The sequence below is a fragment of the Chrysemys picta genome, chromosome 4 (assembly GCF_011386835.1).
Source record: "Chrysemys picta bellii isolate R12L10 chromosome 4, ASM1138683v2, whole genome shotgun sequence".
Classification (NCBI taxonomy): domain Eukaryota; kingdom Metazoa; phylum Chordata; order Testudines; family Emydidae; genus Chrysemys; species Chrysemys picta.
The window spans coordinates 71785148-71812562 of NC_088794.1; the positions used below are offsets into that span (position 1 = coordinate 71785148).

Here is a 27415-nt window from a genome sequence, read left to right on the forward strand (position 1 = left end):
ACATCTTTATGAAAACATTGAATAATACCGGACCCAGAACTGATCCCTGCAGGAACCCACTAGAGACACTCTCCCAGTTTGACAGTGAGCCATTGATAACTATTCTTTGAGTATAGTCTTACAACAAGTTGTGCATGCACCTTATAGTAATTTCATCTAGACCACATTTCCCTAGTTTGCTTAAGAGAATGTCATGTGGGACTGTATCAAACCCCTGGCTATTCCTCATAACCTTATTATCCTCCAGGTGCATACAAATTAATTGTTCCAGTATCTTTCAAGGTACCAAACTTATACTCCAGTCAGTCTAATTCCCCAGGTCCTCTTTGTTTCCCTTTTAAAAGAAAGGTACTATGCTCTTCTCCAGTCTTCCGGGACATCACCTGTCCTCTATCTGTTCTCAAAGGTGTACCTCATTTTGTCCCAACATACTTGTGCTATTCTTTTGTATTCCTCCTTAGCAAATTTGTCCATTTTTCCACTTTTTGTAGGATTCCTTTTTGATTTTCAGGGTCATTAAAGAATTTCTGGACATTAGTGTGCTGTATAATGTTAAATGTGTCACTGCTCAGACCAAAACATTAGACCAAGATGGAGGGGTCTATGAAAAATTCTTTTGTATTTGGAGTTATTATTAACATTTGGATAGAGACATGTGTCTTATCCTGTGGAAAGAGGGCCCAGACACTCCTTGCTGCAAGGCTTCATTCTTGATTAGGTCCTAGACAAGCTGTTTGATAGCCTACTTGTAAGACACCAGACTAAATTTCATTTCAGACTTGTGGCAGAGGAAGTACAAGGTTTATGTATAGCCACTTTTGTTAGACCTATCACTCAGGACCCAAAAGGTCATCCAAATAACAGAATAGCCCCCTAGCAAGGAACAGTCAAGCAGATGCTTACTCAAAAGCGCATACTGTATTTGGTGGATAAATGCCTTTTACTATATTTAATGACACTGGAAGCAACTCCCAATCTTTTTTTTGTTGGAGCAGCAATGTTTTGGCACCTTGTCTACAGATCATACCCATGCACTGACATGACAGCAACCAAACCCAAGAATAATTCTTAGAGAGAGATGTAGGCAGATAGAGTCGGGCAAGAAACCAGAATGTTATTGGTTATAAGCTCAACTTCTAAAAAAAAAAAAAAGTGCATCACCATTCTTCCAAGAGCTACTGCTTAAACATTCATTTAAACAGAACCTTATGACATTACCTAAAAAAATGCTGTCTGGTGGCTCCCAATATTACAGGAGCCACCCTTTTTGCAATAGACTGCAGCCACATGCACCCCTTTCCCACAACCCCTTGCTCCATACCCTTGCACAATTGTCACTCTCTTTTGGCTATTTTTTCCTCTCTCCTGTTCTTTTCTGTTTCTCTTCTCTCTTTCCATTCTAACCTTGTTCTGTTTTTCCCCCCTCTAGCCCTCCATTTTTTTCCTCCTTCTGTTCCCCTCCATCATCAGTAACTACAAGCTGCTCAGCAGGATGGCAGTACTATGAGAACAGAGAAAATTAAAGCAGCTTTGGCCAGTGGACTATGCAGCTTGCATCTGCACCCCTTTAACCCTGGTGGGCCAGTAGGCCTTCTCTGTATAAGTGACAGGCTGTGGTTTGTGTCACAGCTGCAGTCATTTCTTCTCAGAATAGCTTGAAATGATTTGTGGCCTTTGGTCTCTTATCTAGCTTGAAGATCAACTTTCTTAAATCTATTGCCCTCTAGATCCATACTCTTATTCCATCCTTACCTGATCCCTGAACTTTTCTGTTTTCATTTAGTCTAGGGGAGGCTGTAGAGTATACTGCTCTCCCTCAACATAATGTGTGTACTCACAGTACACATGTTAAACAGGCCCTTGTCCCACACACTTTTCATTGTAAATAATAAATTACACCTAACTGGGATTGATTTTCAGACTGCTGTTAGTTTCTCTCTCGTGTGATGAAAGATTTTGCTGCATGCTTCATTGTGGCCTGTAAGAATCTCCATCATTTTTTCAAAACCTCATTCCTTCAAATGGCCATAAACCATACAACCTTGACTTTTGGGGAAGATGACAACTTTAGTCTCCCGGGTTGCCACTAAAACACTTCACACAAAATGCATTGAAATAATTTAGATCCTTCTAAAACAAAATCCATGAAATCCATGAAACAAACCACCAGCAACAGAAATGGAAAACACTTGAAGGAGAAACATACCATATGCCCTGTGGTGTTGAGGAACAATAAGACACACTAAGAAAGCAGTTAAGAACGTGCCCTTTCGTGCCTTGATGCTAGAGGGAAAATGGTACATTTTCTCCTTAAACCCATTTGGTGATGGGCATACATGCACGTTCCTGTGCTATTGCTTTAATTCCCTGTCCACTCAAAGCAACAGACCCCCAGAATATACCTGCAGCAGTGAAGCTGTAAATGCTGCATTTCCTTGTTTGTGCCACCTCCTTAGCATTCTTCCAGCATAGTTTCTGGTGTATGAATTAAGTTTTAATTAACATTTCCTGAGAGAAGCAAGGATCCTATTAACCACCGGAGGTGTTAATTTATATAGGAATCTGAATTTCTATAAGGTATTTCCCTCTCTGACCCCTGCATCAGGAGGCTGACACAAATTAGTTTAATTTGATCACTTTTGAAAGATCATGTAACAATTAAAAACAAATAAATGAAATTAAAATAAAATTGAATCCACCCTTTCAGTAATAGGACTTCTGATTTAATTTCACCCAGTTTAATGAATAAAAAATGAGGTGACCCCCCTGCCCCATGCTTGTGTGAAACATGAGTGTGTGGATTTAACAGTGCCACCTGCTGGCTAATGGCAGCCACTAGCTTCATCTGCTTTTGAATTCCTACTTTGGGGATTTTAATAATTATGTATACTATTATTAAACTGCTCAAAAATGTGCAAGTGCTGGATATGTAAAAAACACATGGGGTAAAGTCTTCAAAAGCATCTAAATGACATAGGAGCCTAAGTCCCATTTTCAAAAGCAGGCTAAGCCCCTTGGAGTCTAAGTATCACTGGAAATCAAGTTTCTTGACTCTTAAGTACCTAAACCACTCTTGAAAATGGGATTAGTCTCCTAAATCATGTAGATGCTTTTGAAAATGTTAACTATGGCCCCTGCAATGAAGAGTTTATAATCTGATTTTAGGTCCAACATAATGAATGGACGCAAACAGAGAAAGGATGGGGCAAAGAAAGGATAAGGGTTATAGCAGTATCAGAATATCAGGGTTGGAAGGGACCTCAGGAGGTCATGCTCAAAGCAGGACCAATTCCAAACTAAAACATCCCAGCCAGGGCTTTGTCAAGTCTGACCTTAAAAACCTCTAAGGAAGGAGATTCCACCACCTCCCTAGGTAACCCATTCCAGTGCTTCACCATCCTCCTAGTGAAAAAGTCTCCCGCCCCATATCCAACCTAAACCTCTCCGGCTGTAACTTGAGACCATTACTCCTTGTTCTGTCATCTGGTACCACTGAGAACAGTCTAGATCCATCCTCTTTGGAACCCCCTTTCAGGTAGTTAAAAGCAGCTATCAAATCCCCCCTCATTCTTCTCTTCTGCAGACTAAACAATCCCAGTTCCTTTAGCCTCTCCTCATAAGTCATGTGCTCCATCCCCCTAATCATTTTTGTTGCCCTCCACTGGACTCTTTCCAATATTTCCACATCCTTCTTGTAGTGTGGGGCCCAAAACTGGACACAGTACTCCAGATGAGGGGAATGATCACGTCCCTCAATCTGCTGGCAATGTCCCTACTTATACAGCCCCAAAATGCCGTTAGCCTTCTTGGCAATAAGGGCACACTGTTGATCCATATCCAGCTTCTCGTCCACTGTAACCCCCAGGTCCTTTTCTGCAGAACTGCTGCCTAGCCATTTGGTCCCTAGTCTGTAGCAGTGCATGGGATTCTTCCATCTTAAGTGTAGGACTCTGCACTTGTCCTTGTTGAACCTCATCAGGTTTTTTTGGCCCAATCCTCTAATTTGTCTAGGTCCCTCTGTACCCTCCAGCATATCTACCACTCTTCCCAGTTTAGTGTCATCTGCAAGCTTGCCGAGAGTGCAGTCCACGCCATCCTCCAGATCATTAATGAAGATATTGAACAAAACCGGCCCCAGGACCGACCCTTGGGGCACTCCGCTTGATACCGGCTGCCAACTAGACATGGAGCCATTGATCACTACCCGTTAAGCCCGACGATGTAGCCAGCTGTCTATCCACCTTATAGTTCATTCATCCAGCCCATACTTCTTTAACTTGCCGGCAAGACTACTGTGGGATTAGCCTTTCCAGTCATCTGGGACCTCCCCCAATCGCCATGATTTTTCAAAGCTAATGGCCATTGGCTCTGCAATCACATCTGCCAACTCTTTTAGCACCCTCGGATGCAGAGCATCTGGCCCCATGGCCTTGTGCTCGTCCAGCTTTTCTAAATAGTCCTAAACCACTTCTTTCTCCACAGAGAGCTGGTCACCTCCTCCCCATGCTGTGCTGCCCAGTGCAGCAGTCTGGGAGCTGACCTTGTTACCTTCTTGTTATTCAGTTTAGGCATGTGCACATGCTGGTTGCTCAAGAGGTAAGTCTTAAGGAAGGATTTGAAAGAGGTAGAAACTTAGGTAAATTTTGATGATTTAATTTTATTTATTTAGGATCCAATTCTGCAACCTGTACTCATGTTGAATAGTACAGTCTTATGTGTAAGACTACCGAAATCAGCAGGATGACTAGCATAAATAAGCACTGCTTACTGTGAATAAAAGTGGCAAATCCATGACCTTGTTTGTGTTTTGATTTATAAAGCACCTGATACAAAGATTAAAGCATATGCCCTGGTGCTCGTATAATGTGCTTCCAGAGATCCACCACTTAACAAGCAAGCATCCACAGACTATGCTATCTTATGTTTCTGAATGGTCTTAAAGTGCTGCCCTATTGGCTCCAGTCACACTCATATAGTGAGGAACCCAGGTTTAAAAAAGGGCAAAGCTGCGAGAACAGCAGATACTTCAACAGCACCTCATATTAACCCATGTTGGAGACTATTGTCTTTTCTTTCACTTTTTTCCTCATAGTGACAGTGTACTAAGCACTTAGCTGCCATAATTGCCACAACCAGCGGGTGTGATCTTAAATTGGTAGGGTGAGTTTCAAAGTGCCTACAGAAAGGCTAGGCATCCTACGTTTCAGTGAGACAGTTCCCGTTTTCCAGATTTAATGCCATTTCTTTAAAGGTAGCCTAAAAAAAAAAGTTTAAAACATTGGTCTAGTTCCCATTCTCCATGCCCCCTTATGATGTATAGAGGAAATGAGATTTTTTTTCCCCTCTGTAAATTGTCGTTTGTCTTAGAATGATCAGGAACGTCAAGTCTGATATTCCCTAGTTTTGCTGAAGGACCTTCTGGGTGGTTTTGAGCACATTTACCATGAGCTCTCACACTGTAATTGGGTCAGGTAGTGAATCTTTAACAAAAACTCCCTTGCTCCAATATATCCATTAGGCATTAGAATTAAAATGGGACAGAAGTTAAAAAGAGGAAAACTCAGCAGTAGCAGCCAGTTGCAAAGTGCCTGCAGGTGAATGTCTCCGCCAGATTTAAAGTGCCAGCCCCAGAAAGATATGTTGGAAAAAAGTTGCTAAAAAACTGTAGAAACCATAAATTATTTTTCTTTAGTGTAGACAAGACCAGAATTCCAATGTAAAAAACAAGAGGCCCAGGGAAGGGTGGAAGAGACAAACCTTTTGAGGTCCTTGATTTCCCCTTTTTACATCAATGAGGGAACAAGCCCAATTCCCTTTCACTTTTTGTTTCTTCTTTGAAGGTTACATTTAACTGCTATTTCATCTTGTTTTCAAAGTGAAAAGATTATGGGCATCATTTGATTTGTTGTATTTTTCCTGACAATGATGGATTTATAGTAACTGCATCTAATGTATGGAATTTCCTGATTAGAATGATCTTGGAGAAATTCCTTAAACATATTGTGTTCATTTATCTTTATGGGAGCCATTAATTACAACCTAGTTTGACAAGTGCAGCATCATAATCATAAGCAAAATCCTTACACAAAAATTTAATCTAATGATTAAACTAAAAATAATTATATAGTTGAGAACATATGTTGATCCGAAAAGTATGTCTTAGAGGAGAACATGCAAAAGTTGACCAAATTAGATAAATGAAGGTTAATATTATGCTGGGATGTAATTGTCTCGCTCCACTTATTATGAGTGAGGCCTCAACTGGAGTACTGCATCCAATTCTGGGCATCACACTTTAAGAAAGATGTAGACTGGGGTACTGGACCAGGAGGGACCAAGGCCCCATCACTTTTTAAAGGGAGGGCTATGCCCTCCCTCTTTTTACTAGCCCTAAGGGTGAACAACAAAGGGGCAGGGGGGAGAGGAATGAGCGGGGGGCACTGTCTTGGGGGGGGTGGAGAGAAAAGGAAGCACAGGAGTAGGCCTCGGGGTAAGAGGCAGCATGGGGGGAGGGGTCTTGGGGAGAAGGAGCAGCACAGGGCAGGACCTCAGGGGGAACGGGTGGCAGGACCACGGTTCAGGCACCAGTGCCCTTCCCCTTCCCCCCCCCCCCCACATTTAGGGAGCTTCCATTGCTCCTGATGTAGACAAATTGGAGAGAGTTGAAAGGAGAGCAACAAAAATGATAAACCTGAGCTGTGAGGAAGGGTTAAAAAACAGGTATGTTTAGTCTTGAGAAAAGAAGCCTGGGGGGACCTGGCAATAGTCTTCAAATACATTAAGGGCTGTTCTAAAGAGGACTGTGATCAATTGTTCTCCATGTCCACTGAAGGTAGGGCAAGGAATAATGGGCTTAATCTGCAGCAAGGGAGCTTTTAGGTTAGACATTAGGAAAAGCTTTCTAACTAGAAGGGTAGTTAAGCTCTGGAATAGGCTTCCAAAGGAGGATGTGGAATCACCATCATTGGAGGTTTTTCAGAACAGGCTGGACAAACCTGTCACCGATGGCCTAGGTTTACTTGGTCCTGCCTCAGTGTAGGGGGCTGGACTTGACTTCTTGAGGTCCCTTCCAGCCCTACATTTCTGTGGTTCTAAAAGGCTATGCAAGTCAAGAAAAGAGGAGAGGTGGTACATGCAAAGAAAATACAGTAACAAAGCAGTTGAAAATATCTTAGTCTGCTAAATATACTAATTAAAATATTATATTGGAGAAATCTGTACTTGTCTCTGATTGCTCATTCACTTGTACACTGAATATTTATGATTGCTAAATCCCAAATATGGGATGCAATATGTAACAAGGACCTAAAAAGAGGTATATCCAAAAATTATTTGAGCAGGAAACTTGGAATGCTGTGAGAGTCATTCCTTTAAAATTAAACAATTCTTCCTGTAATCTCAGTGTCATGAGACATTTCTGACAATTTTCTGCAGTTAAAGTGAGGGGATGCCAAGCATACGTGAAACACAGGTGACTTTGTGATTAAAATGAATGATATCCCTCAGAATGAAGGACACGTGAGAGGTATGGTTGTATATATATGTTTGTGTAGGGATCATGGTGTTACATAGAGAATAGGATCCAAAGCTCAGTGTAAATGAAAACAGCTCAGGATTAGCTTTAATTTGAAAGCCTGAATTGTTTCAGCTTTGTTTGATTTCTGAACACAAGAGTGTGCTGGCTATGAATTTAGATTACTTTGGATAATTCCATCACTCCTGGCATTATTCTCAGTCATAATAACCTTGTTAAAAAGCCCAACATTTCTTAAATGATAGAATACTATTTATGTATGTTACACATCACATCACTCATACAGTAACCTTCACTAGTAAAGCATGTAGGAACTGTGTCTTACAGATCATCTTTTACCTCAAAAGCAAATATCAGAATTCTAGTCCTCTATTTGTTGACTAGGGACAAATCAAATTAATCCTACTTCAGGGATGGGGGAAGGGGAGATTCTCTGAGCCCAACTGTTCCCAATGTATATCACTTCAGCTTTCAGTCACTGATGTGAAGATACACATTGAATGAGGATAGGATTGTCTCTTGATTTGGGTTATGTGGATAATAATACCTAGCAGTTAGTTGTTTGCGTGATCTTCACTTTAAATTTCTAGGCTTTCAAGTGATTACATTGTTTTTTGTTTCGTTAGAGCAAACATTAAAAAAATTAGCTTTAAATAATTAATGTTCACAACCCTAGCTCCAGTTTAATGAAGCATTTTGTCTGGGATGTAACAGAAATATCAAGCCGTACAGCTTGCAAACTGAAAATAATGCTGTAAGGCCCGCATTCTCAATAGTACATAATATAGCCAATCTGGATAGCAGACAACTCTTGCATCCTTATCTCAAGGAGCTTGTAAGAAGCCCCTTTCCCACAAAGTAAATAATTAATTAGTTATTCATTTCCACAATAAATGGCACAATTAGTGAGTTATTAAATTCTTTCTGTAAATGCTTTTGCTGGCAGTGACAGCTAGAGAACAGGCTAAATAGGCACATGAAGGGAAAATATCCCCCTTGTCTGAAACCATTTTCAAAAACAGGTTCAGCTAATACCAGTTAATCAGGTTTCTCTTGGGCAATGTTTTCAGCCCTTTTTTTTTTGGCTTGGGTGTGATGGATCACAAAAAGCATGTCTAGCCCATATAAGCTAGGTTTGGAGAAGATTTAAATTTCTCTAACTTTTTTCCTAATGTAAAGTTGGTGCCTAGAGACTGCAAGAGATCAAGGCCCTGCAAATAGATTTAGATGTTAGGATTTATAGTGCAAAGAGAATAGGAAAGAAGATAAATGTCATTAAAAACATAGTTTAAAAGCTTAATCTTGCAAGCCCTGTTCACAAGGAATTTAAATCAATGCAAAATCTGCATGTGGAAGAATTAAAGGAGTCAGAAGTAGGCCCTGAAATAGGAAAAAATAGTCACTCAGATGCAACCATAAACAGTGTGGAACAATGCAATTATTGGCAGGTAACTTAAAAACAAACCAACAAACCCACCAGAGTATACAGGAACTCATACAAATGGATATAACAGACCCCAACATACAGGTGCTACAGAATGTTACTGTCACTCAGAAAAGAAAGGTTTCAGAGTAGCAGCCGTGTTAGTCTGTATCCGCAAAAAGAAGAACAGGAGGACTTGTGGCACCTTAGAGACTAACAAATTTATTAGAGCATAAGCTTTCGTGGACTACAGCCCACAATATATGTTCCATTCTATATGCATCCGAAGAAGTGGGCTGTAGTCCACGAAAGCTTATGCTCTAATAAATTTGTTAGTCAGAAAAGAAAAACTCCACTAAAGCAAGTGCTGAACCCTTTGCAGGTTTACCACTCAAATACTCTTTTGTAGTATTCAAATCTTTGTATCCTTTTGCATGTTTAGATGTTATTCTTCTGAAAGGAAGAAAAGTAGATTATGGAGTAGGATTAGACAAATTGAAAATATATTATTTTGCAAAACACTATCTTATGAATGAACCCGGTGCCCACAAATCCAAGGGGACCCAGGTAATAAGCACAATTCGCACACACACGAGGACTTCCATTTAGACACTCATTTGAACTGCTCAATTTACACACGCGCGGGGAGATTTGCTTCATTAGTACACCCCTTCCGTGTGCATATACAGCTGGCGAAAGGGAAGACTCCCCTATATTTACACGGATATCCAGATTGGGGGAAAAGACTCCAATATTTGCACTAGCATCTAAGAAGAGGGTCCCACCAACTTGCACACACAGTGACGGTGTGGAAAAGAAACAGGTGCTCCCCGTGATTTTTAGCACACACGCACCCCCATTCGTTGCCCACCCACCCAGTTCCCGCGCCCCGCACCCGCCAAACTTCAGGCTAAGAAACTTTCCAAACTTGCCGCAGTTCAGCGGTCAGGCGTGGGCGTGGCAGAGAGGGCTGCGGGTTGTGATTGGCTGGGCGGGCAGGGCGCCGGGTTGTGATTGGCTGGGCTCTGTCCCCTCCCCACCTCAGGAGGGTGGGAAGCGTTCGCTGAGTAAGCAAGCGGCGAAGCGTCTCTCTTACAGCGGGTTAAATTCAAATCGGCAGCGAGCGGCACCAGCAGCTAGAGCGAGGCCCGCCCTGCAGTCTCCCCACAGGTAGGTGGGGGCCTCGCCTCCGGTTAGGCGGCCCCTGCGAGATCCCCGCGGGGCCTCGCTCCGGAGCAGGTGAGGTGCAGCCTATGTAGACCTAACGGGGATGGCTACGGAGCGCGCGGAGCTAGTGGCGCCAAACGTTTAAACCGGATCCCGGAAGAGCCTCGCCCATTCCCAACCAGCCAATCAGCGCGGCGCCCCGCTGGCTGCTGCTGTGTGATTGGTGCGTGTGCGGCCGGGGGCCCGAGGTGGGGCCGGGGAGCAGTTGGGGCTCGCAGGGCGCGGGTTAGTGGGGCGGCGGCGGGCCGAGCTGTGTGAGGCGATCCCGGAGCCCGTCCCACCCCCGCGCGGGGCTCGCTGTGCCGGTGACGCGGGCTCTTCCGGGGGGGGGCGTTGGCAGGTGCCGGGCGCCCTGCGCCGACGGGCACGTCCCGGATCTCCTGTCGGGCCGGGCTCGGTGCTTCCCGGCTGCGGGTCTCTGCCCAGCTGCGTGCCCTCGCCTGCCTGCCTGCCTCACCCGCTGGTGCGTTCCCCTCCCCAGGGCTCGTCAGTGCTGCAATGCCAGCGCCGCTGCCCACAGCCCCGCGCCTTCGATGACCTTGCGCAGCCCGACTGGCCCAGGAGCGGTGAGCGGACCCGGAGAGCCCGGGGGTGAAATGGGGACCGAAGAGAAGGTACTTCGTGAGCCTGGCGCCGCGCTGGCATAGCTACCCTGCAAAATTAGGTTGACCTCCGTTACGTGGGCATCCAGCTGCCATAGTCATTACATCACTTGTATGTGTCCTCGCAAAGCTCCTGGTGCTGGCGGTGTGTGTCCCCACCAGGAGTGCTTGTACTGTCAGTGTGGGGCTGGTGGGACAGCTTCTGAAAGCCAGTAACAGGTGATGTAAGTAACGTAGCCTAACAACATTGACTCTAGGGGCTTGTCTACACTACCAGCCGGATTGGCGGGCAGTGATCGATCCAGCTGGGGGGGGGGGTCAATTTATTGCGTGTGGTGTAGAGCGCTCTCCCGTCAACTCCGGTACTCCACCAGAACGAGGAATGCAAGCGGAGTCAACGGGAGAGCGCCCGCTGTTGACTTACCACAGTGAAGACACCGCGGTAGGTAGATCTAAGTATGTTGACTTCTGCTATGCTATTCACGTAGCTGAAGTTACATATCTTAGATCGACTCCATGCGGTAGTGTAGACAAGCCCTATGCTTTTGGAGGTGGAATTATTAAATCGGGGTAGTTACATTGGCAGGAGTGAAATTTAAGTGTTACATACTTAGGTTGATGTAAGCTGCCTTGCTTTGACTAACTCTATAGCATAGATCAGGCCTTAATCATGTGTTAACCCTGCCCGATGTGACTGTTTAACTCTGTTGTAAAACCCACTTCACTTGGCATTGCCGTATAACTGTCCTGCCCCGCCATAGTGAGTCAGGCTGACAGTGAGCCTTGATGGGGAAAGCAAACGTGACTGTTCTGCTTGTGGTGGTTTTGCCTGGTTTGATTCTACAGGCGACAAGAAAAACCCTGCAATTGTGAATAAAACCTTTTTTAAAAAATCACAGATTCCAGCAAACTGCAATAGCTGCATTTTTTTTTTTTTTTTTTGCCTGATGCAACCATTCCATCCTGCAGCAAGAGTCAGCTCACAGTGGTGCAACAGATTTGAAATTTGCCATATGTCTCATTTCTCTTAGCAAGAGATTGGCCCTGTGCTGGAAACGCTCTAGCTTTATTTATCAAAAAAGTAGGCAGCTTTTTCTTATAAAATGTTGAATATATAAACAAGCATACCCATTCCTTAGCATGGCCTGATATAAGCAAAAGCAATATAAGTCACTAATTCATGGCCCTTAATTTTTGTCTTTTCCTTTTACTGGTAGTTACCCCCACTCTACCCCTCTTCAGTGAAAGGGATTACGGGCAGCTTGGTGGGGGGCCTCATATATTGTTCATCAACAGTAGTTTTTAACATTTATCTGACAATCCTTGGCATTATTCCCCCCAAAATGGGTAAACTAGCATTTTTGCATTGGATTAACAGTCAATCTGAGTTTTATTTTAAGTTCTTTTATTTTTTTGTTTTTTACTTATTGCATGCTATAAACCCCGGGGTCAACGTAACAGACTTTATTCAGCCAAGACTTTATTGGCTTAATAGAAGTCTTAACTCGAGTAAAGACTTCAAAATTTGCCCGTCGGCTACCCAAGAGAATAAACTGATTGGTAGTTGACTAGAATAAAGAACAGAATTGGAATGTAGTCTTATATATGACATTACTCTGATTTTATGAGATGAATTTTTTTATTTTTATTTTTTGGGCAGGAAAATCACTGTTCTGAGCCACAAAGAAGGATATTGAAAACTCCTCTGAAACAGTCAGCTACCTCATATTCAGTATTAACGGAAATCCAGCCTGATTCTGGACCTCTGACAACACCCCCTAAGTCTCAGGAAGTTCCTCCTGGAGATCCATGGACACCCACTGCTAACCTTAAAATACTGATCAGCGCGGCTAGTCCTGAGATTCGAAACAGAGAACAAAAAAAGGGACTTTTCGACAGAAGTGAAATCGTAGAGACAAAACATTGTTTACATGTATGTTGTAAAGATTTTTGTAAATTAAACTGGGGGTTGCCTATTGTCTTGATGCAAGTCTAGATACTAGATTTTTTTTCTTTTTTTAAAGATATACTTTAATTCAAAAGGAATTATTTTGGGGAAGTTCTATGTTATACTGGAAGTCAGACTAGATGATTACAATGGTATCTTCTGGCCTAGGAATCTGTATTTGTTCAGTATTGAAAACTAACTAGGCAAGTGAACTTTAACATATACCACCTTCTTTGTTTAGATTTTAATTCTGGAATATTAGCTATTTGTGATACCATTTTAATTGTTAGACATAGCAAACAGTGTTTGCTAGTTTTATTATTTTGAGGCTTACCAGCTGTTGAGGATAAGGCACTTGGTATTGTTCATCAATCCCAGAGGCTGGCAGTAAATCTGCCAAACTTAACATTTTTACGTAAAACATTGAATTCCTGTTTCCTTGTTTCTGTGCAGGAGCATTTATCAGGAGATGAATATGAGAAATCTCAACCAAGCCGTAAAGAGAAAAGTCTAGGATTATTGTGTCACAAATTTTTAGCTCGATATCCTAATTACCCGAGCACTGCAGAGAATAGTGATATTTGCCTTGATGAAGTAGCGGAAGAGCTTAGTAAGTCTGTGCGTGTACTACAGTGTTTATGATTGGGAATATGTACTGACCTGTTCCTATGAATATGCTGGTAAAGCCAGCATCTCATTTTTGGTATGTATTTTCACAGTTAAATTATGAAAACTTTTCAGAATGCACACTCAATCTAATTTTAGTTCATTCCTTTTTTTTTTTCCTTAAGAAAAGAAAGAAATCCTCCATTTTTATAACAATCCTTTTCTGAGTTTGAAATGGAAATCTATTTAACAAAAAAATGTTATTTCTCTGTACATACTGGCTTATTTCAGAACATTTTAAGAAAAAGAACTTTTTAAATTATATATTATATAAAACATATAAATATTTACAACAACTACTGGAAATAATTTGAGTCCAGTGTTTGGTTCTTAAAATTATGGGTATGATCAGTGATTGGATGGGTGGGAAATGGGGTGGTTCTCTAGCTGCACTCACAATTTAAGCCTTGCCCAAGTGTGACATCAAAATAAGATGTGATTTGTTGTAGACTATGTATATTAACAGAAGTGATAGTTCCTTAAATCACCATGCTGGGTAAACAAACTTCAAAGAAACATATGCTAAGAACAATACTACCTGATCCAAATTTTAAGATGAATGTATTAATAGTCTTCCTCCTTATAGATGTTGAACGTAGACGCATATATGATATTGTGAATGTGCTAGAGAGCCTGCATATGGTGAGCCGCCTTGCCAAAAATAGATATGCTTGGTACGGGCGTCATAATCTCAACAGAACACTGCAGACTTTGAAAAAAGTTGGCGAAGAGAACAAGTACACACAACAAATTGAGATGATCAAGAAGAGGGAGTATGAGTTTGAGTTAGATGGTGACAGAAATGAAGAGATGACGACAAAACCTGTTGGCCCAAATGAGCATTCAGAAATGTGTTTTGTTGAACTCCCAGGGATGGAATTTCGAGCAGGTAATGATTTTCTATTAATGCCAAGAAGAGTATACATCTGTAATTAAAAATATCCAAACACAGGGAAACAAATCTCTTAAATCCTAGAGCCTGAAATGCAGCAAAAATGTTATGCAAAAGTGTCATTCTTTTTCAGCTGGTTTAATTAAGACCAAGATTCTTGTTGACAAACATTTGTGTTACTTAATTTCTGAAATATTTTTCAGAACTTTCATTTCAGATGTCATGTCACTTGATACATTTTAATCCTTTCTCCTTTCCGTACAGCTTCAGTAAACAGCAGGAAAGACAAGTCTTTACGAGTGATGAGTCAGAAATTTGTGATGCTGTTTCTTGTATCAACTCCTCAAATAGTGAGCCTTGAAATTGCTGCAAAAATTTTGATTGGAGAGGACCATGTAGAAGATTTAGATAAAAGCAAGTTTAAAAGTAAGTAAAATGCTTCTGGAGCTGTCTCGGTTGAGTCTGTATTTACGTAAGTTTTGTCTCTGATAATCTGTTTTTGATTTTTCTTAAATGGAATATTTCATTTGATTTACTATTACAGCTGTTGTTTCTAGCAATTCTTGCAAACTGTAATCCCTGTACACAATGTTGCATATTGTGAAATGTAAGGGGAATCTCTCTCTTCCAATAATATATTTCTAATTAAGTTATACAGGAACTAATTATACCTTTAAAACTAGGTGTCCCCAGGATCTATTTGTAGAGAGGCAACCAAAAGATTATATAAGGAAGATTTGAACAAAGCTATTTTATAGGGCCCTACCAAATTTACGGTCCATAGTGGTCAGTTTCACAGCCAGGGGGTTTTTAATTAGTCATGTTCAGATGTTTACATCTGAAATTTCATGATGTATCATGGGAGTCCTGACCCAAAAGGTGGTCGGGGGGGGGGGGGGGGAATCACAAGGCTATTGTAGGGGGACATAGCATTGCCACCCTTACTTCTGCCCTGCTGTGCAGCCAGAGGGGAAGGCAGCTGGCTGGGTCCTCAGTTGTAAAACCACCACCAACCGCAGCACAGAAGTGAGGGTGTAGGGTATAGGTTACCATATGTCCGGTTTCCCAGCAACCTCCCGCTGGAGTGGGGGGGGGGGGAGAGAGAGGGGAGAGCGTGTGAGACAGCTGGAGCCTGCAGGGGAAGTGGAAGTCTCATCCCTCGCCATCCCCAGCTTGGCACCAGATTTCATGGGGGAGATTAGATGACCATGAAGGTCCATGATGCGTTTTTTCACATCTGTGAATTTGGTAGGGCCCTAATTATGAAGTGACATCATCATGTTGCTTCTTGGTAACTGTCTTTTTCATAATGAAACTTTTTTTTTTATTTTTTGTTTTCCCCACCATCTGTCACAAAGATTTGAGTGTCCCTGCAGTAGACAGGTCTTCATTTTGGTTAAGTAGCTCTGTTGGTTGAAATCTAGAGAGATTTCTAGAAGTCCAGGCAGTAGTTAATCTCATTGGAGGAAGTAGAATTTAAAATTTTGTCTCTGTCAACTCTAATTCTGTGTCATATCTCCTTAATTGGTATTTTATTTATAAACCCTCAATCCTGCCATTGATTCACAGACAAAACTCCCATTGGCTTTTGTGCGAATTGTGCATGTGGAGTAATGATAGGATCAGGTCTCAGTAGTTTCAGTTAGTAGTTTCCTTTCCACTGCATCATGTTAAAATTAGTAGGATGTGTGTGTTTTTTCTTTCTCCGCCAGGAACTGGTATGTCTGACAAAAAGCATTTCAAGGCCATTGCTTATATTCAGGGAGATGCTATCTTTTTGTAAACGTAACTAATGTATTGCCACACTCTTGGTTAACAAGGATAGCCCTGAATTTTGTGGACAATTTGTCAGGTTTTGTATTTTTTCAATGGGAGAAACTCAGCCTGAACATGTTCTGGTTGAAGTCAGGCTCTTTGGTGGTAGTTCAATTGGTTTTTAAAACCATGGTGGTGGTATCTGAAATTATTAATTAGGATAGTGTGGTGTATAGAAAGATTCTGCAGGTGAATGATGATTCCAGTGTATTTTAGGATATTTCTGTTCCTCCTCCCACCTATTTCTAGCTGCTGGCTTTCAGTGTAAGGTTTCTCCACGTTTGCACAATATAGAGGCCCAGATATTAAAAAAATCTTGGTTGAAGACTAAATTGTTCTTAAAGGATCCAAAATAGAGTTCCTCGTATGAGTTGCAAAATGAGTAACCTCAGTTGTTGCTTTTGATTTTGTGTAACATAAATACAACAGCATGCTGGGGGATGGGGAAGCATCTTTAGCCTAAAGTGAAATAAGTATGGCTTAAAGTGTGCTTCTAATGAACCCAGAACTGTTATACAGAATTCATTAATATATTTGTTTTATTTCAGCCAAAATTCGGAGATTGTATGACATAGCTAATGTTCTCAGTAGTCTTGAGCTTATCAAGAAGGTTCATGTTACAGAGGAGAGAGGCAGAAAGCCGGCATTCAAATGGACAGGACCAGAGGTTTTACCAGGCATTCAGGGTAGGTGTACTACTTTGCTTTCTTTCTGCTGTCTTGATTGGCATGAATTGCAGTTTTTCCCCCGTGAAAAGCTTAGACCGAAGTTGAATTTTTCTCTAAAAGTTTTTTTTTCCAGTTTGTCAAATAATCCCTGCAGTCTAATCACCAAACAAATATTAAAAGAACTGTTTTATTATTCAGGTTATATGTGATATTATTTTACATTTTCTGTTTTAGATACAAAACCTGTAACTACTACCACTTCCTTGATTCCATCTAATTCTGCAAAATCTAAATATCCCAAAGAGCAGTGTTCAAAAAATCTCTTCCCTTCAAGAGGCAAGCAAAGCTTCACTCGGCATCCATCTCTAATGAAGCTAGTAAAGACCATAGAAAGTGACCGGAGGAAGATCCATTCTGCCCCAAGCAGCCCCAGCAAGACAAGCACAAGTATGTAGTTGAAAAGCAAACTGCAGTATCTTACTCTGGATAGGCTGGTAGAGAGACAAGGTGGGTGAGAGAGAGAGTTCAGATAGTTCAATCTTAGTCCTGCCATGAGTGTAGGGGACTAGACTAGATGATCTCTTGAGGTTCCTTCCAGTCCTATGATCTTGTATTTAGCTGTGCCTCTCTGAGTACCTTCTTCTTGTCTGGGAAAGAGCTCTGTGTAGCTCGAAAGATTGTCTCTCCTACCAACAGAAGTTGGTCCAATAGAAGATGTTACCTCACCTACCTTGTTTTTCTAATATCCTGGGATTACACAGCTACAACAACAGTGCATACAACAATGGATATGCTATTAACAAATTGTATGGGATCTCTTGTTAAATAGACATTGATGTTTAACCTCTTCAGGTAGAAGAAAGGGTGCGTGCATGCTTGAAATGCAAACACTGATTGACCGATACTGTCAAAAACAGGCATAATGGGAGCCAACAGAGAAGTTTAGCACTTAGTAATATATGTACAGTGCTTTACATCTGAGGCCTGAGAAGATTGATAATGAGGACAGATTCCAAGTGCTTTGTCTTCTGACACTAATCCATATAACAAAAATATAGGAAGCTGTTCCCTCTTTGATGGACCAAATCTAGACCTGGTGTCAGTAGGTGCAACAATAGAGTTGCAACCATTTTACAACTCTTTACCTCAGGTCCAAATTTGGCTCACTATTTGTAATTGCCTGCTCCTGTTATATAGCTTGTGCGCTTTCACAAGTATTTTTTTATTAAAGAAGAAAAATTAATTAATTTTTACATAATTTCATTTTGACTTTTTTATAGTGCTGCGTTTAATAGTCTTAAGTAGTCTGTTAGGAATATGTTCTATGGATATGAATACTGTACCTTTCTCTGCACTATGGCTAGGTTTGAACTGAACTGAAGCCTCCAAATTAGGCCACTATCCAACTGACTTATCCAGCCTGAACTGAATGGCAACATGGAGATGAAAGGCTTTATACCCTGTTACTAAACACTTAAACCATGCAAACTATATAAATAGGTATTCTTAAAAGTGAATCCAACTTCTATTTATGGCTTTTTTTCCCCCCCGAAGCAGATAATGATCAAAATTCATCATCCTTGCCAAGTAAAATGGCCCAGCTTGCAGCAATTTGTAAACAGCAGTTAGAAGGACAATCAAGGTATGTTTACACTAGTATTATAGTGGGAAGCTTATTTCACCATTGGGCCAACAAACTTGAGGTGTATTTAGTCAGCTATTGTGAACTAGAGTTAGCCAACCAGTAACTGTTAAACTAAATAATTTTCAGTAGCATCGTTTTCACTTTATTTAATGGATGGGGTAGTGAAAATTCTATTTTTTTGTCATGACATAAAATGACCAGTGCACTTCTGAATGTATTTAAGTGTGTATTTCTTGTTTTTTTTCCTTTTAGAGAATTAAAGATGAAATTGACAAGATCTACGTTAGAATGTAAATTGACCTCTAGTGATGAATCTCTTCTGAAATGTGAACCTAATACTACATCATCCTGTCAAACTCCATCTCTTGTTCAGCCACTGGGGGTCCTACCTCTTATCCACAATTCAGTTTCTCCAGTAATGCTACCTCAAACCCATTCTGCTATTTCATATGCAATATATTTGCATCCTTCCCAAGCCCAGACTGTGACTACGTTACCGTCTGTGCCCTGTCCCAATGTGACTGGAACAAAAAGTGTTTTCAATGCTAATTCACAAATACCATTTAATCAAATGACCACTGAAGAGAGGGACAGTAATACAGGTGAAGGTGATGCTGGGAACTTGGTGGCTAAAGAGAGACAAGTTACAAAAATTGAGTTTACACCAGAGAGGTGCCTTAAAAGATCTCAAGCATTACAGGAGAACAGTTCAATTAAAAAATGTAGAAGAGATGAGAAAAGTCTTGAAGATGTTTATACAGTAAGTAATATAAGAAAAGGTATAGTTTTTTACTTTAATATTGTAGTGTGATGACCTACTGTTACAAAGTGCTTGGGATCCTAATAGAAGCCATAAATAAATGCATTGTATAGAACATGGTTTCAGGAGCAATCATGGAAACAATCCTTTGGTTGAGTTTTGTACAAATGTTCTTAAACCTTGATGGAAGTACATTGTTCTACAGACCCACCAGTGGTTGGCTGCACAAAGGGATATCATACCAGTCTTACAGCGTGAGTGCTTCTTATTGTTTGAAGGTGGTGGGGAGAGACTTAGGTGGAAAGATTGTACTGAGTTAAGGGGCTGCTCAAATTCCTGTAATTCCAATTTATGCAAAAGTTCAGTTTTTATAATAATTGTGAATAGACTTACACTTAAGGGTGAATCTTGAACTTGCCTTTTGTGAGAGTGAATGTCCATCAATCCTTTGCTCATAGTTTGCCTAGAGCTTGGAAAACATTCAGATACAATATATAGTTCTGTCAATCAAAGCATATCTTTGCAAGGCTGAACCTTGAATCAGGTTGTCTCTTTAAAAACTAAAGTTTTTGATTCAGAAAAATAACCCCACCTAGAAGTGTTTACAGAGCATTTTAGAAGTATAATCAAAAACCAAATCTGGTAACTTGATTTGCTGTCTGCCAGGCGATGTGATTCAGTCTTTCTGGAGTAGTTCAGGCACTTCTCAGCTCATATAGTGACGCATTCATTGTTGGCTTTATGGATGAAAGGGAAAGTGGGGATATAAAATTTAAGTATTTCAAGCACTTGTATCTAGTGCAGGGGTGGGCAAACTACAGCGCATGGGCCACATCTGCCTTGAGCTCCCGCCGGAAAGCAGGGTCGGGGGCTTGCCCTGCTCTGTGCATGCTGTGGCACCGCACGGCTCCCTGGAAGCAGCTGACATGTTCTGCCCCCCCACGCGTTGGGACAGTCAGGCACGCTGTCCCAAGCCCCATCTCTGCAGCTCCCATTGGCCAGGAACTGCAGCCAATGGGAGCTGTGGGGGTGGCTCCTGCAGATGAGGCAGCACCCAGAACTGCCTGGCTGCGCCTCCGCATAGGAGCTGAAGAGGGGAGGTGGCGCTGCTTCCAGTAATTGCTGGAGGTAAGTGCCACTCGGAGCCTGTACCCTTGAGCCCCCACGCACTCCAACCCCCTGCCCCAGCCCTGATTCCCCGCCTGCCCTCTGAACCCCTTGATCCCAGCCCAGAGCCCCCTCCTGTACCCCAAACCCCTAATCCACGGCCCCACACCAGAGCTCGTACTGTCAGCCGGAGGGGTGCCCCCCCGCACCCCAACCCACTGCCCCTGCCTGGAGCCCCCTCCCACACTCTGAACTCCTCATTTCTGGCCCCATCCCAGAGCCCGCAACCCCAGCCGGAGCCCCCTACTCCCAATTTTGTGATCATTCATGACCCGCCATACAATTTCCATACCCTAATGTGGCCCTCAGGCCAAAACGTTTACCCACCCCTGATCTAGTGTTATTAATTCCTGACATCTTATATAATGGGCTATATACCATGAACCAAACTATTAAGAGAATAAAAAGCTGAAACTTCCTGTTCCAGATCTCTAGGTATATGTGAGCTGCGCTGGTACACTTGGGGAATGGGGACATGGATGTCTTTCTGACCCTTGTTTCTCAATCCTGGGGACAGTTGATGACCTTTGGCCTCCTAGTGCACATTAGCAGTCCTTAGGCTGTTCTCTAAGTTGTGCTTGCTAGAACAGCTCTAGATCATCAGTGCAGTGTGTTCTGACCATGCCCCTTCCCAACCATGGAACATCTAGTATGCTGGTGGGGGCACAAGTGGGTAATGTAGAGCCTGCTGTGCTGGTACTTTAGGCTCCTACAGCGCAGAGTGATAGAGTGGAGCTTGATGCTACTGCTCCTTAAGAGCGGGCTTTTTCCAGTAATATCCACAAAAGATTAATGAATGAAATCAGTTTTTGAGACATAAAATTAAAATATCTAATAATGAAAGCAAATACATTATTAAAAATATATACTTCTTAATTACACCTACTGTAGATATCTAAAACCCATCTTTCAATGTCTTTGTTTTTTTGTTTGTATGTACTACATAATTTTTCAGGGAGATTCTCTTAAGGGTGAAAGACCATCTTCTAGAGCTGTGCATTTAGAGCCTGAAATCAATCATTTCCAAGAGGGAAGCCAGAACAAATCTGAGAAACTAGATCAAAATATGGAATTTTGCTTTGATCATGAAAGGAGAGAAGGTCTTTCAGAAGATAAAAGCAGAGCCAGTAATACACAAGAGATGCCTGTTGCATTTGCTGTTCCTGCTCATGAGGTATACTTTCCACTAATTGGAAAAGTACAACTTCCCAAAGATTTATTACTTTCAGAAGCAGAAATTTAACAGTCAAAGCATACATACAGGAAACCTGTGGTGCATTTGGTCTACAGTCTACTCTTAAGCTTTTGTTTCTCATAGGACTCTACTGTATTAGGCACACAAACAGGGGAGGTAGAAGAGACTTCAGCAATATTTGTCATGGAGAGGTGGCTTATCTGATAAGTTGACTTCATTAGAAATTCTGCTGGAGAGTCTTTAATTTTCCTCTTATGCTTAATTTCAAAGGTTTTTTTGGCTTACAGTAAAAGCATGTGAATTCTCACATGACTAATCCAAAAACTTCTTATAGTTCTAACTTCTAAAATTTTTGATTGAACAGCATAGGACAATGCTCAAATTTAATGGCACTGACATATAGTGAGATCTTGTAATTCTAAAATCTGGTTCCTTTTTTTTAAAAAAAAAATATAGTATATTTCTTAATAGAACATGAAATATTTATAAACCCCTTGCTAGAATAAATGAGCAATCTACTTTTGTTTGTTTGCTTTCTTGCTCATTTGCAAAACTCAGCGCTCCACAGTGGGTCTCATTATTAATGTGTCTATCTGTGTCTGGGATAAGATGCGAGTTTTCTTGGCACAAACAGACTTTTATATCAAAAAAGTATTTTACTCATGTTGGATTCTTGCATCAAAAGTCTCATCTGACTTGAGAATGGAATGATGTTGCCATCTGAGTCCGGACTCTGGTTTGTCTAATTGTGCATTCAAAAAAGCTGTCAAAATTTGCTTTAAAAACATGTCTGGCCTAATTGGAGGTTAACAGAAATGCAGCACACTCTTACTTCTTGAGGAAAGGAAGGCTTTGAGTTACATAATGGAGATTGCCACCAACTAAAGATCTGTGTTGGGGGGGGGCGTGTCTTGTCCAAGCCTTTGGCAGACATCAATCAACAGAAACAGATGCAGCATAGGACCTAGAGGGTGGGGAAAGTGAAAAATAAGGGCTTTCTTGTGGAATAAAAATTATCCCTGCAGAAACACATCATGAATATGTTTTTTATTGCACCTGTACAAAAAGATTATCCTTTCTTTTTCAGACCTTGTTTCCTTCAGGGTATATTATTCCTCTTGCTCAGTGCACGCAACATGGCAACGAGGCCATATTTTCTAACAAGGAAAAGTCTGGGATATGTTCGCTACCACACATGACCTACGGTTCACCCATTGCAGGTGTGTATATATACACACACACACACAATATATATAAGTATTTATATATGTACAAGGGTTTGCCTGGGCTCAACCCTCTCCGGGGTGGTGGAGAGCCACACCGGCTCACTACACCCCGTTGAGTTTGGGGGGGGATTCGTCTGGCTGTGGGGTCTTCCTTGGCAGCCCTTGCTGTAATTGGAAGCAACACGGTAAACCCGGCCCTAGGTCAGGGCGGGGCAACAAACGCTGAGTCAGGGCTCGGGCCCTCAGTCAGGGCTGAGTAACAAGTACAAAAGGATTAAGCCCAGGCCCTAGGTCAGGGCAGGGCAACAAACGCTGAGTCAGGAGCTCAGGCCCTCAGTCAGGGCTGAGCAGTAACAACAGGTCACAGCCTCCTCAGGCTAGAGAGAGGGAGAGTCTGCCACCCACGAGTTGGGTGGCAGGGGGGACGCAGGCCCTCCCACTCCACTGCGTCCCAGCCTGGGGCCCTAGCAGTGACAGAAGACCTGCTGCTGTCAATGGGGATCCTGGCCGCAACACACCAACATAGGCTCTGACTGGGGTCGGCTGCCCCCGGGCTACTTCCACACTCCCTCTCGGGGCCTACCTGGGTCCTGGTGTCGGCCTCTGGGGGATCCAGGACCATGGGTTCTTCAGGGCAGGGATTGATCAGCAGACCCGGCAGCTCCTCCGGATAGCAGGCGCAGGGCAGGCCTGGCTGCTCCTGGCAGCTGCCTTGGGCCGCAGAGTTTTCCCAGCCACGAGCTAGGCTGGAGACGTCTGGTCCCTCCGGCAGCTGGGCCTTTGCTGAGCTCTGAGGGAGAGTCTTTATACTTCCGGGCCGCCGCCTGACCCTCCTCCCACTCCGGCCTCTGGATGGGCTCTTCCCTCTCTGGGGAAGGGGGGAAGAGCCACACCGCCTCGCTACAATATACATTTAAGTTCTCTGGTTTTGAGCATTGTGGACCAATTTCACCCAACAGAAGTCAGTGAACCTATACCAGTGATGGATTTCACCAGTAGGAGTCCCAGGGTGTATCTACAGTGCAATAAAAAACCCACAGCAGGGAGTCTCAAAGCCCAGGTCAACTGATCCAGTCTTGCGGGGGCCAGGCTGCAAGGCAAAAAAAACTAGCAGTGTGGACAGTTGGGCTCAGGCTGGAGCCTGGCCTCTGAAACCCTCCCTCCTCATGGGTTTTGGAGCCTGGGCTACAGCTCAAGCTGGGATGTCTACACTGCTATTTTTAGCCCCCCAGCCTGAGCCCGAGTCAATTGACCTGGACTCTGAGACTCGTTGCCATGGGTCTTTTACTGCAGTGTAGACAAACCCCTCATCTGTTAAAAAGGTTGATTTTTAATTTCCACCTCATTTTTCTTTTACAGGTGTCGTTCCAGTGACAGCTTCCGAATTTACAGCAGTTAATATTCCAGCTTTTCATGTCACACCCTTGAAGTTAATGGTATCACCATCTTCTATAGCTGCTGCACCTGTAGTAAACAGCTCGTGTCTTAATTCAAGCCATAGTAATCCTGTCCAAAACCCAAGCTCTTCAATTCTGAACTTTACACTACAACACTTAGGACTCATACCTGCTGGTGTGCAAGTTTCTCCAAATCCTGTGCTTCAGCCAGTGCCAATCTCTCCAAAACCAGAGCATGTTAGTCCTGTTTCAGAGAATGTGAGCTTGCAACAAGGAAGAGTGTTTAAAAATGAATCCCAGATAACTGAGTGTGACTTAAACGGAAAATCAGGTGCAGTAATTCCTTTACAGCAGGTAAGATAACTGTCAACTAAAAGTTTTCCATCTTATTTTAAGTGTTAGATATTATTTATAGAATAGTAGTGCCCAAAGGCCACAATCAAGGAAAATTTGAGTAATGCACAATAAAGATTGGTATTATTGCTAGCAGGGTGGATTGATTTAAATCAAAGCAATTTAAATCACCAGTTTAAATCATGGTTTAAATCATCAATCAGGAAAACTTTATTTAAATAATAGATTTTAATCTTATTTTGCATTTGTTGCAAGATTGATTCTCATGAGTTAAAACTTGTTGATTTGCAACTAAATATAGCCTTTCCATGGGGTTTGGTGTTTGTCTGTTTTTCTTTCTTTGTTTGTTTGCTACCCAGCAGGATACACTATATCTATACATATTAACGCTATATTGTATAGCTTAACTTACCTTTATTCAGACTCTTAATTTTTACATTTTATTTGTTAAGAAATGGGGAATGAGGTATTTCTTATTTACTAGGTGATTAATTTTTGTAAACGCGATTAGTGTCAAACTTGGAAATTTAAAAGTAAATTAAAAAGCACAAAAGAGCACTTTAATTTGTTTTAAGGTAGTTTTATTTAACTAACAACAATGTGTTGGAAACATAAGTAAAAAAGTTTATCAAAATTTATTAAAACATGTTTTGCCATTTAAAACTAACTGATCCATTAAACAAAGTATCTGTAATTAGAGAATTGAACTGATGGTTACCAGAAACAATGTCCCTCAAGATTTTCTAATTAGTAGATCTCATCCTCTTATATCTAATATGTATTCATAGATTGATGAAACAGGCTTTTCTGCTTTTTCAACTCCTAATTGGTTTCTTAAGTTTGAATGAACCAATCATTGAACTAATTTAGTTCAATAAACTGATATGAAGAAAATGTTCTCTCTGCACCTACAGCTGTCAAAAGCTGGCGTACCATTTCAATAAACTGAGTCCAGGTGCTATGGGGTGACTTCCAGCAGTTCGGTGGTTTGACTTTCTTTAAAACTTGGTAGCGTACATTACTTTTAAAATTAATTTAAATGATTTTAATATATGATTTATTTTTAAAAATTAAATTTGTATTATAACTTTATTTAAATAGGATTATTTTTATTAAACTGTTTTTAACTTTTAATAAACTTTTATCCACCCTGATTGCTAGAATAGATGGAGGAGTTAACTCGATACCTTGGTAGGTAGGGTGGGACTAAGCCATGAGGAGTCTTTAAGGGACAGACAAAGAACTCATTTGTTGTAAAGAACAGGGAGCCAGTTGAGGGAATGTAAAGAGTGAGGTTTAGCAAGGACTTAAGACATCTTAGCAATAGCATTTTTGAATTAACTTGAGACGACAAGATGTCATTTATCAAGGGCAAAAGAAGGAAATTTTTTATTTTACTTTCTCTTTCTTCTTGAACTCTTATTCCCCTCATTGTTTATGTACTTAATGTTAAGTTTTAACTCCTGGTTCTACCTCAGATATGCACTAATTCATGGAGTAGGATAATATGCATAGTTAATCTGAGGGCAGAATTAGTCTGCATGTTTTGCAGGACATCGTGTTGCCTGAGGGGGTGTTCATAAATCTTTGCTCTGTAAATAATACATGGCATTAGAAGGGACAAATGACACTCTCATAAAACAGGTATAAATACACTCTTTCAAATATACTGAGAGTGTCAGAATAGACTAGTCAGATTGTTTTGATAAAGTCTTACAAGGTTTTTGAAAATTCTAGCTTTAAGTTTCTATCTAGTTTTATGTGCCTCAAATGAAACAAATGTTCTTTTCCCTTCCAATCAGACTACTGTGCCAGTGAAACCCGAAGAGCCACAGGCAGTGACTGAAAACTTTTTCCGTACGCCTGGAGGGCCGAATGCAATTTCTAGTTTTGCTTCGTCTCCTGCAGATTCAGACGGTGCAGATGGAATTTTACGAGGAAACCTGTTTGCCCCACAAAGAAAACTTGACGTGTCAGAGGACCAACTTTGACTGGGATGTCTGGCTGTTAAACTTGTTTCGTGGCATATTTGCCAGTACAACATGTTGCATGCATCTTAGCATTGTGATTTGGAAGATTTATCCCCTGGAAACGAATTGTAAATGCATTAAGTCCTCAATACTGGAAAAGCCTTATTTAGTTCTTAGGATTAAAATTGGCTCTTTTTTATAAAAGCAAACTAATGTCCATTAATTTCTGCAAATGACTTGTTTAAAGCATTACATCCAACTAGGTACCTATTGTCTTACTCTTCATAACAGTACAGAGCAAAGTAAGCTCTTGGTCATAATTTGTGGTGTACAGAAACTGAGTAAATACAAAACCACACAGTATCAGTACATGTTTTGCACAATGAAAGTACTGTGAGCATGTAATGTATTGTATTTTTAAATAGAAAAGGCTATGGTTAAATATTTTCTACTTTCTTTTTACTCCTACGTTCTTTCAATAATGATCTTGTAAAGTTAGTAAAAAAAACAAAAAAGTAATCAAGTATGTAAATTAAGAATTATTTATAATGTATTTTTAATCAATTCGTTCACATTAAATTTAAGGCTAAACTTTCCAAGTTTAAGTGGTAAGGGTATTGTTTAATCAAATGAAGTAACCACAGTAACTTACACATAGTATGTCAAGATTTTTTTATATTCTGTGGTAAGAGCATCTCGCTATTGATTTGCATTATAGGAAGAGGAAAGGCAGAGATCTTATAGATATGAGACAGACTTTCTGAAACTGCCCTCATAGTTTTGTATCTGCAAATAACTGGGTGTAAATATTGGTGCCCTTTATGTTTTGAATTCACATTAACTATTGAACTCAAAGGAAAACAGTCAAAACTGTAGAGTTTTGTATGGTTTCAGGCTCAAGCTAGGTAAACTCCTCACTAGAGCTG

At 41.4% G+C, this 27415-nt stretch overlaps 1 protein-coding gene across 18 annotated transcripts; it reads left to right on the forward strand.

Annotated features, from left to right (window-relative positions):
- The first annotated feature begins 9976 nt into the window (after positions 1-9976).
- E2F8 (E2F transcription factor 8) lies at positions 9977-27085 on the forward strand. Of its 18 annotated transcripts, none has more exons than XM_065592609.1 (14): positions 9977-10127; positions 10666-10798; positions 12447-12719; positions 13188-13344; positions 13972-14289; positions 14557-14718; positions 16656-16793; positions 17010-17222; positions 18330-18417; positions 18673-19180; positions 21303-21521; positions 22630-22762; positions 24128-24519; positions 26322-27085. In XM_065592609.1, the coding sequence occupies exons 2-14, from the start codon at positions 10718-10720 to the stop codon at positions 26508-26510; spliced, it is 2871 nt and encodes a 956-aa protein (XP_065448681.1). In that variant the 5' UTR covers positions 9977-10127; positions 10666-10717; the 3' UTR covers positions 26511-27085. The 18 variants fall into 18 exon arrangements, with proteins under 18 accessions (XP_065448681.1, XP_065448671.1, XP_065448672.1 ...); XM_065592599.1 differs by having other exon boundaries at positions 10000-10127; positions 18333-18417; XM_065592600.1 differs by having other exon boundaries at positions 10000-10127; positions 13987-14289.
- The last annotated feature ends 330 nt before the right edge of the window (positions 27086-27415 follow it).

What these genes read in the sequence shown, in the direction of transcription:
- E2F8 (XM_065592609.1), top strand. Translation starts at nt 10,718, where the DNA reads ATGACCTTGCGCAGCCCGACTGGCCCAGGAGCGGTGAGCGGACCCGGA. An exon ending in AAATGGGGACCGAAGAGAAG is followed by an intron (nt 10,799 to 12,446) that starts GTACTTCGTGAG and finishes TTTTTTGGGCAG; the next exon opens with GAAAATCACTGTTCTGAGCC. An exon ending in AGATAAAAGCAAGTTTAAAA is followed by an intron (nt 14,719 to 16,655) that starts GTAAGTAAAATG and finishes GTTTTATTTCAG; the next exon opens with CCAAAATTCGGAGATTGTAT.